At 44.1% G+C, this 10,773-nt stretch overlaps 1 protein-coding gene across 1 annotated transcript in view; it reads left to right on the top strand.

Annotated features, from left to right (window-relative positions):
- Positions 1-463: 463 nt before the first annotated feature.
- The window catches only part of meis1 (Meis homeobox 1), an 89,927-nt gene continuing 79,617 nt past the window's right edge, over positions 464-10,773 (top strand). Inside the window, exons 1-6 of the mRNA XM_022752901.1 lie at positions 464-1,161; positions 2,980-3,200; positions 4,436-4,577; positions 4,932-4,982; positions 5,551-5,601; positions 6,967-7,113. Coding sequence (XP_022608622.1) covers positions 1,150-1,161; positions 2,980-3,200; positions 4,436-4,577; positions 4,932-4,982; positions 5,551-5,601; positions 6,967-7,113 — 624 coding nt within the window. The 5' untranslated portion in view covers positions 464-1,149. The remainder of the gene's footprint in view (positions 1,162-2,979; positions 3,201-4,435; positions 4,578-4,931; positions 4,983-5,550; positions 5,602-6,966; positions 7,114-10,773) is intronic.

The following is a 10,773-nucleotide window of genomic DNA, read 5'->3' as shown; positions in this document are numbered from 1 at the left end:
TTTATGACCATAGAAATGAAATGATTGATTATAAAGTGAAACCCAGCACAAACTAAATCTACACTTCAGACCACATAGGCTCTTGATAACATACCTGACAATACCTCACAGCAAAGTTGAGAGCAGGTTCAATAAGTCGTAAAAAATAAAGTGTTTACAGGCAGAGAAGTGGATGATGAAGGCGTCATCCCGACATTCAAACGCGTCAGTGTTTACAAACGAGTCCAGGCTGACGAGTAAAGTCGGTTTATGAGGATGAGACATGCAGCTGGAGTCATAGGTGGATATTCTGTGTTTATCCCCGTGTTGTTCCAGCTCGCAGTGCGGCTGGCTGGGCTCGCTTGAGTCCTCCCACCACCCCCCTCCTCTCCGCACGACTTGCTGCAGCCCGGTGCGTTGTGTAAGACGCGACCTGTTATGGCCACCACTACTTCCGGGTTTCAGCAGTCTGGTCGGGATCCTCCGCTCCTCCTCAGCTCAACACACACATCCATTGTACACAAACGGGCAGGCGGCTCACGCATACACACGCACTCACACACATGCAGACACACACACACACACACATAGAGACGTACACACGCACAGCATCGATCGTGGCTCCTTTAAGAAAGCCTAAGCCAGAATTATCACCCCACCTCCTCTTGATCTCTAGACGCTTTTGCATAAGAAAATCAAGCCGGGAGCCGAGAGTGATCAAAGAAAACGAGAGGAGAGCTGCTTCATTTTTTAACTGTGATTGTGACCATTAACATTTAGGTGGTGCCGATCCCGTGGAGACGCGCGTCGGACCATCATTCATCCGGTACTTTTGACAAGCCCTCGCGTTTTGACTGACAGGCGGAGTGGCAAAAAGCCATGAGAGTCGCCAGTTCTGTTTGAGGGGCTATTTTATTTTCACCCTGGTTTTGGGAAAGGAGTCTGGCGCCGCTGCCCCGAGGATAGCCGAGGACCTATTCGCCGCGCCTGGGCTAAACTTGCGCAGAAAGCGGGGGCTGGCTTCATCGTTCCGTGGAAAAAAAAGGCATACGGGATTTTGGCTGAAACATCTTCCCATTTATTTGGATTTTGTTTCTTCATTTCGTCTCCACCCTGGCCTCAGAGGGGATTTATCTAAACTGAAAGGACGACCAGGGAGTGAGGAGGGTTATGGCGCAACGGGTACGTAGGGCTATCCCCCCTAAAAAAGTTTCTCTAAGTCTACTGTGCTTGAATGCAATCCTGCACTGTAACGTGGCTTAATGACACACATACCCGCACGGACACACACTCGCGGCGAAAGTTTCTGCCGTCTCGCTGACACATGGAGACACAATTTCACGTTTGTCGTCTTTTTGGCACGGTATTACGCACGGCCACACTCGTTTGCTCCACAAACCGGCCCACCGAGGGACATTGGAAGCGTGATCATATCTCACATCGGCTATGTTTTTTAGATTAGTTATGACAGGCCAGTTACTGGAAGCGAAATGGGGGAGGGCATAGAGGCAAAACAAATCTCCGCATTTCTCCTCAGACTGTTCCGTCAAGATTTCAGGTTGAGTGGAGCGTTTATGAGCAAAACATTTAAAAAGAAGAAAAAAAAAAAATCCTAATTTCACCGTCAGTTCTTCTGCTTCATGCTCAGGCTGTCCACTGTAAAGTGTGCTAAAAGACGCAATATTAGCATAATGCCAGTGAGGCAGTTTTTAGTAATGAGGTGATGACAAACGCTTTGATTCATACACCCCGGGACTGCTTCAGAACAGCGGCTGGATCTTCACACGGGCAGTAAACAGTGTAAAAGCAGAGATGTTGTGGACACACTGGCCACATTTAGCTGATTAGTCTGGCACCGGAGCTGCACCACGCTGGGGTTTGCACCTCTTTTCCTTTAGGGTCGAAATGCTCAGCTTTAAGCGATAATGCTTTTTACTCTTACCCGGCACTTGTTTGTCACTTTCAGAGAGCACTATCAATAATTCAAACCCCTCTTTTCTTAATCTGTTAGAGAAGCAGACCTCAAATAAAGATTTTATTTCAGCTTCTGCAGACCCGAATCAACGAGCCAGCGTGTTAACAACCCAGCAGCGTGTTTAATAACTACCAAACAACAAGGGGAAGACGACTCTACATTATTTAAGTCAAAACTGACACGTGAAAAAAGTTTGAATATCCAGCTCCGGTTTAACATGGTCTGAAATACACAACACGCGTTGACTTGCTTTAGTTGCATGGCACTAACCACAGTGTGCTTGATAGGTAATAACATGCTGCACAATTATGAGCCTTTAAAATTAGAGAACACTGCAATTAACAAGTTGAGGACATTTGTTGTTGTTGTGCACAGTGAAAACGCTGGACAGCAGGCTCATAAAACCCAATTGCTCAATGGTAATAATAATAATAATAAGGATAATTCTGATAACAGAGCCACGTTGCTATAGTTTCACTATTTTGTACTCTCAGTAATTTTGAACATATTGAATAATTCATGTTTGTTGTCAGTGTGAACGAGCTGAGAACAAAAGTAGTTTTCACTTCAGAATAAGTTGCTGTAGTTTTCCTTCTGTAAACAGCGTCCTGCTGAACAAGTCACTTCGACCTCAGTCTGTAAAACTTGTTTTCTTAAACTATAAAAAAAATTAAACAACTCAGAGGGGGGATTTGTTTCTCCTGTTTTGCCTGTTTGACACGTATCAGTCGTTTGAAAGAAAACTAAAAAACAGATCGGTGCACTTGTGTCAGGAAAAACACTTCAATGGAGAAAAATGTTGAAACGTTTCGACTGTTTTTGGAAATTAATGAAACTATTTCGCTCCGCTGACAGATTTTTACTTGACCCTTTTTAAAAGAAAAAAGAAAGTCTCTCTCCTCCAGCCTTCAAGAACTTTTATAATATTTTCCTGACTTGTGCTTTTACAGCAAAGTTAGAGCCAGAGTCTGATATATTCTTGTGCATGTGTATTCACTGTGGACCCGCGTGTTTGTTGTGTGCAGTACGAAGACTTGCCCCACTACGCGATGGACGGGGTGGGCATCCCGACCACCATGTACGGAGACCCGCACGGCGCCCGGTCCATGCAGGCGGTGCACCTCAACCACGGGCCCCAGCTGCACTCTCACCAGTACCCGCACACCGCCCACACCAACACCATGCCTCCCAGTATGGGCTCCTCCGTTAACGACGCTCTCAAGAGAGATAAAGACGCTATATACGGGTAGGTGCAAGCCTCCGGTCCGCGGGGAAACTCGCTCTCTGGCGGGCAGGCGTGGATCCAGGCCCGGAGGGAGCAGCCGGGGTGGGCTAGTGGGTGCAAAGTCAGAAACAGGAAAAACAACGCCAAATGTGCAGGGGCTTCTTTTCAGTGCAAGGGTGCTTATTACGGAACAACACCGGCTCCCTGCCCGGGACAAGCCGAGTGTCCCGCTCAAGTGTTTGAGCAAAAACACTGGAGCCCAAAGTGCTGCACAGGCGCTGAGGAGGAGTGTGTCTGCACGGGGCTTCTGTTGTTCTTTAATTTTTGCACAGTTTGGAATTTAATGCTTTTAGCGTCACTCATGTTTACCACATGTTTCTGCTGAGTAAACAACTGAACAAACACTGGAGGAGTAAAAAGGAAACTTGTTGAGGCTGTCTCATGGATGTCCTGCTCTTCAGTGGTTCACTGAAAATTTTATTTTCACTCTAAAGAATAATGACGAGACAAAGCTTTATTTAATTACAACTTCTATTTTTTATCATTATTTTTATTTTTTAGAATTAACTCGCTCGGTTTCTTTTCTACGTTTCATCCTTAATTATGAGCAAAATAATTACCTTCTCTCCTTGAACCATTTTAATTAATTGTGTGTAATGTGCCAGGCCTCTGTAAATTAAAAATATATAATGTTGAAGGGAAATCTGACATATGCATGTCATTTATTATTTTACAGAGGTCAATTAAAAATTCCAAGCATTGTGTTTTCACGGTGGCTGAACATGTCACTAAGAGTTTCACCATCTGACGCCATAATGACACAACTTGAGGAGGCATGTTGCCCTGAAAGCTTTACCAGGCTGCACATATTTACTCTGATGACTTAAAGAACAAATAATACATAAATGTGCGCACACTCATTCACCTACAGCTTCAAAGGATTTGACCAAACACACACACACACACACACACACACACACACACACACACGATCCAAACGGAGACCTGTGCAAGAAATTGTTTGACTGACTCTAAAGCTTTTATGCTATTAGGCGCGCCTAGATTTAATCACAGGAGTCTGCCCGCTGTTTGCAGCCCTTCTCCGAGCCTCTGCATAATATAATAGCAGAGGCTGCAGCAGCAGTCCCCATGGGCGAGTTGCTGAAGAGTAGCATGGCTGGCTAAATCTAGCCTGGAGTAGTCTTGACCCCGGCGCTGTTCTCTCTGGTGACATTTGCTATTGTGTGTGTTCCCAGGCACCCCCTGTTCCCCTTGCTTGCACTGATTTTTGAGAAATGTGAATTAGCGACTTGCACCCCCAGAGAGCCCGGGGTGGCGGGAGGAGACGTCTGTTCATCGGAATCTTTCAATGAAGACATAGCAGTGTTTGCAAAACAGGTCAGGAGAGTTTGACTCTTTTTTTTTTTTTTCTCTCTCTCTTCTGCATGCTCGGGCTGGTTGAGCTCTTACCTGCATGTCCAAAGTGTGGAGCTCTGACTTTTGTGCGTAAAGTTAAATCTGCATTGAGAGAAAAATAAAATGACACTCACAGATAAAAAAAAAAATTTAAAAAAAGTTGTAAAGTATGTAAAATGTTTTAATTTCCTACAATGTGTTTGCTGTGCGTAAAGTGGGAATTAACACACACATTTTTCAATACTTGCATGTATTATTTAATCTTACGTTATATATTATTTATAACTTTATAACTGTTTATATTCATGTATTTTTTGAAAATGTTTTTGCTTTTAGATTCGGGCAGAAAAGCCTTTATTTTCATCGAATCCAGAATTGGATAATCTGGTAAGATGCATAATATTTTATTTCAAGTCACAAATGAGATTTGTCATATTTGATCAGGGTTTTGAATGTAGCAGCTGTTGTTTGCATGTATAATGTACATGTGTGTCAGAGAGCCATGTGTGGTGCTGAAAATTGAAAGCACGATTGGAGGTGATGTTCCTCTTTTTGGGCTGTTTGATATCACGATGGCCCCCGGTTGTATCTGCAGATGAAGGGCCGCTGTTTGGCAGCTGTCACAACCCTTTGAACTCTGCCTGGAAACTTATTCTGTTCCTGCTCTTCACTTTGTGCAGTTTGGTGCTTTGACTGTGATATGAGAATAACGTTTTCCTCACGACTAGTTGGTGGCTAATAGATCTCTGACTCTGAGGCTTATTGCAGCGCCAGCCTGTGCTGTGTGCCTGCTCTCCATATTGCAATAACGTCCAAGTTTTAATATCAGTTCCACATAAAATCCATTCACATGAATATTTTCCTCATCTGCAGTTACTTGTATTGAGAGAAACGTGCCTGTTTAATATCAAGAGATGTGAGCAGCTCATTTTTTATTGTTATTTTAATTTTTCAGATGATTCAAGCCATTCAAGTTTTACGATTTCATCTTCTGGAGCTGGAGAAGGTAATATTCTCTCGCCATTTCTGTCCAGTGTGCCACTTCAGACCTATGGGCTGTATTTGCATAAATGTATTTTTGCTAGTCGGTTATAATTAGCGTCAAAATCAATCATGGGGCCATTTCTCTTCCGCGTTTAATCACGACGCAAGCTGTTACAACTGGAACGGATATCTCTGTGCCCAAATCTCCCCGCACGTTTTAATGAAGTTTAATGCTGGCAGAAATTGCATGCAAGGTGAAACATATAGTCGAACTTTTGCGGGTTTTTTAGAAACGATTCTCTGTGGAGGGCAAAAGGCCCCAGGCAGCCATCTGTGGATAGAAGGAGTGGTGGGTGTAAAACTCTGATTTGCCTCCGTATCAGATGGACTACAGTAGTCTCTACAGTCAACTTTAACCTGAACTTTAACACCGCGAAACACTGTAAAAGCTGTTAAAAGTTTTACTTTTATAACTCATCTCTGCGCCTCTCTCACAGATCTGTGACACAGGTTGGAGCTTAAATAAAAGCTGTAGCCATGTTGTGCAGCAATGAAGAAAACTCACTCCTCTAAATACAGTTAGAAGCTTCACTGCACTGCTTTATTTTTCTGCACATGCATCTGACATTTTAGTGTCCCATGCAGCAGGATGCGCCGCATTAGCGGTGATAATGTAATAAGTAGCCGAAATGAAACAGTTTACCTTAAATGTCAGTCAAGCGGGTCACCCTCCTCTAATGGCCACTACCTGGGGCACCGATGATGAATTTAACACGGGTGTTGAGTGCGTTGTAGCCCCTGAGCCCTCTTGTCACTGTCAATTTTCGACGATATCTCTATTTTGAGAGGAGAAAAAAAAAAAAATAAAGTTAGTATCACACAGCCCGGGTGGTGCGCGCTGCCAACACGGCACGGCACGGCACGGGATCTGGACACGCCTCATCCTGGAGGAGTTCAGTGATCTATTTTCACATTTTATAATTTCTGAGCTAAGGTGAAGCAATATATTTTTTTTTAAAAACGTTTTGGAGGCAAAATAAATAAATAAATCATATTTAATAATTAATCACAGCGTCAGTCATTGTTTCATCTTTTAAAATAGTTCAATATGTTAGAAGCAACAACTGTGCGGCGGTCATCAGGGTTTTCCCAAATAGCCTAAAAACTCTTCGGGGCTCTTTTGCATGTCAAAGGCTGTAGTGTGTGTGTGTGTGTGTGTGTGTGTGTGTGTGTGTGTGTGTGTGTTGTGTGTGTGTGTGTGTGTGTGTGTGTGTGTGTGTGTGCGTGCGCGTGCGAGAGAGAGAGAGAGAGAGTTGCACATGTCACTGCTGTGTGATGATGTCCCTTTTGGGTGAGTGTGTGACGCCTCTGCCTCCTCTCCCTGTAGGTACACGAGCTGTGTGATAATTTCTGTCACCGGTACATCAGCTGCTTGAAAGGCAAGATGCCCATCGACTTGGTCATAGACGACAGAGAGGGCGGGTCCAAATCAGACAGCGAGGAAATCACAAGATCATCGGTGGCCCTTGATCAGGTACATCTCTTCCTCTCTCCCTCTCTCCCTCTCTTTGTGTGCGTGTGTGCGTGTGTGCGTGTGTGTGTGTGTGTATGTGTGTGTGTGTGTGTGTGTGTGTGTGTGTGTGTGTGTGTGTGTGTGTGTTGTGGCGCCGTGTTCTCCCTGCTGGTTATTCAGCTATTCTGGGTCACTACTCTGCTGCGCTGTTATTTGCATATGATTAGGGCCGTTTTACATTCCATCCATCGGAATGAAAAATTTTCTGAATAACGTTGCTATTATTGGCCCATTAAGACTTGAACCCGGAACCGACCTGGGAAGATTAGCTCGAAAAAGCATCGCCATAAACTTGACCTGTTTCATGTCGATTTTAATTTAGTGCCTCTCTCTCCATTTCCCTCTCCCCTCTCTGTCTCTTTTTGAAACAAAACCAAACGTTATCAGCTCCTCTCTCGTCGTGAAGCCCAGGAGAGAGCAGCAGCAGCAGCAGCAGCAGCAGAATGGGCTGCAAACTGTGGTTTAGGTGCCTTGGTTTCTCCACTGTGAAGTTCACGGTTCATTACGCGTCTTGTCAGTATTTTTCCTTAGACATGAGTGCACATTGCTTATCGAGACCCCTCCTCTCCCCCTCCTTCATTTCGCTCAGAGCGCACAGATTCAGCGCCAATAAGAGCGTTTATTTTCGAAAGCTATAGAAGCAGCGGGTATTAAAGGTAGATTAGGGAGTGTTTCCTTTTGTGCAGATATCAGAGATAACCACAGCCTTCATTATGTGCTCCACTGACTGTTGGCACTCCGGGGACATTGTAGTGTGCGCACAGGCATGACCCTAATGGTCCACACACTGCCGTTAAATAATGATAACAGCAACCGATGATTAGAATTATGCAAATCTGGATTTTCGGCCATTAATAGCTCCAGTCATTTGTGCGGGAGACGTGGTTGCAGGCTATGAGACCATGTTTCAATAAGTTCAACTCTCCCAGAGTTTTAAGGAATAGTTTTAGGAGAGTAGCGGCTTTAACCTATGGATACCGATGAGGGGAAAAAAAAAACAAGTGTCCAAATTAAAGGGATTAGTTGAATAGTCCGACATAAAAAGTAATGAAGCGATTAGGCTAAATAATTTAAATCCGCGGACTTCCATATGGTTGAGTGGCTGGTCTGAGTGGAGAGAGAGACAGCCACCGGCTTTTATGTCCTGGGTTCAATGGCAGGACTGGGAGCGGACTGGGGCCCGACTGGGAGCACCCCCACCCCGGCGCGCATGCACTCCTCTGTCCCCGGCCCTTATGTCTGATTATGGAAATGAGAAAGATCACCCGGAAGATAATACTTCATTTAATCCAGAAACAGAATTAAATAACACAGACGCCACTTGTGCATTTAAGTGTCTCTTTGAACGGCTCCTTGTATTCTCTCGGGGATTCTGTTGTCGAAAGTTTTTTTATAGACAGGTCAGGACATGAAGGGAAGCCTTATGGTGTATAGATATGGAAATGGAGTGTGTTAAAACCCATGGGTTTGTAGGTGTATGAAGAAAATTACGTTGTGCTTGGGGGCACTGATGCCGATCTTTAATTGACTGTAAGATGAAGACGTGGCCTAATTTAATATAATGAAGGTCTTCACATATAGCCAATTCAGGACACAACCACACAAGCTTATGTTTACGCTGACAGAATAATATAAATCACCCACAGGCATAGTTTGCATTAAAATGCAGGGAAAACTTTTTGACAGATGTGTAATATTGAGGGATGGGCTGATGTTCCAGTACAATAACATAGAGACCGTCCACAGCAGCAGGCTGTGTGTAAATGGGCATATCTAAACAGGGAGAGGTTGCATGCCTCTCTCTGCTGAATACTTATATTGTCAATCTAATGGCACTGCACTTCATGACTTACTTGTGGCTGAATATATATTTTTTGAATTTTGTGGGCTATTTTTGTGACATCTTATCTGCAGTTGTTAGGCAGTGACATCCTTAACGAATTTGCGTTGTGTGTGCATTATCTCTTTCCATATGTATTTTTAATATATGCCCTCGGGCATAAAGTTGAAGTGGACTGGAAAAAAATGCTGAGAATTTGCACAAAAGAACAATGTTAACAAGACGGAGAAAGCAGGCTCATTTATTCATAAAGCAATTTATTCCAGTGAGGCGACTGTAGCAGGAGAGGAGAAAAAAAATGTCAGAGGAAAAAAAAATACTTTGAATTTATTAAACTCAACAATTCAACAACGCTGACTTTCTTGCTGCATTATGCACCCTTGCGTCATAACAGTAATTTTCAGAATATTCTTTACATGGCTTTACATTGTTTTCTTAGTCTGTCTATGCAGGCGAATATGGAGGGACGCTGAGCGCCCCTTTCAAAAGAAAGCAGAGCATAGCTGAGAGGTGAAAAAGTCAGAGAGGCTCTGCGCTGGCTTGTGAATGCAGCCCAGCTAGTTTGGGCTCACTCTCCTGTGCTCGTGTGTGTCTTTCTGTGTGTGTGTGTGCGTGTGTGCGTGTGTGTGTGTGTGTGTGCGCAAATGTGCACAAGCTGTCTATAAGTGTATGCATATATGTGTATGTCTGTGTGTTTGTGTGTACGCTGCTGCATGTGCATGTGTGTGTTCAGACTGGCCTGATAAATGCAGCACCCCCCTCAGGTGCTATGTGAGTGGAGTGACTGGTTAGCACCAGTTGGACTTTGTTAACCCTTTCCCTGCCGCTCCCTGGAGAGCTTCCCACCATGTTTGCCTCATTTCTTCACTTGAGCAGCACATTTTCAGCTGCCCCATTAGACATATACATCCTGCACTGAGCTCAGCTGTGTAGAAACATAAAAGGCACAATAAAATTCTATTATTCTGAGTGAATTTTGCAGAAGCCTTTAATGTGGAGAGGCTTGTGTCCACACTGACTATGTCTCTCTCAGCCCTGTTGTTGTTGTGGAAGTGTGCATGCAGTCGCTCTCCTGATTGCCATCCCTATTTGCCTGGCACACATGTTCACCTCAGCCGAAAGAAGCAGGGAGGCATTTCCACGCCGCTGTACGTCATTTGCACAGTTGTCTTTAATTGCACAGAGAGCGAGAGGAGGGGCACAGCAATTTGCTAATGAACTCCGAGGGCCCGGGCTCTCCACTGTAGAGCAGAACACTACTAATAGTGCTGAGGACTCACTCCAAGTCTCAAGAGCTCCTCTACTTGATTGAGCCATGCAGGCTGAAGTGGGGCTGGAAATAATTGAAATTTCCGTTAAAAATATTCTCCGCCTGACTTTTTGTGGATGTGAGGGAGACTTAAATGATTATGAATGCTCAGCAGTTGATCTGCTGAGTTAATTTAGTGGAGAGGTATTTTTATATTAGAGAGGCTTTGTGGAACTGGCATTTTCAAAGCATTATGTTTTGTTTTGTTTTTTTTGCTGTTGAAATCATGTTAAAAGAATGTAGAATAGCCTGCAATCTGAAATAACAACTATACATTTGAGATCTGTTGCTTTTTGCTGTATGTCCCACACAATCTTGCCTAAACAAACCCTGCTTGTGTGAGCTTAGTGTTGTGGTCACTGTGTAAGAATTTTCTCTTGATAGCGCTATCGCGGTATCTTTTCCCAACAATTGGCACTGTTATGCCATACAAGTGCTGGTTTCCAGGTCAGTGAGACCCAGCAGTGTTGGT

Source organism: Seriola dumerili, unplaced genomic scaffold (assembly GCF_002260705.1).
Source record: "Seriola dumerili isolate Sdu_G_001 unplaced genomic scaffold, Sdu_1.0 BDQW01000187.1, whole genome shotgun sequence".
Taxonomy (NCBI): Eukaryota; Metazoa; Chordata; class Actinopteri; order Carangiformes; family Carangidae; genus Seriola; species Seriola dumerili.
The sequence above is the reverse complement of the archived record's forward strand: the minus strand, read 5'-3'. Positions and strand labels throughout refer to the sequence as shown.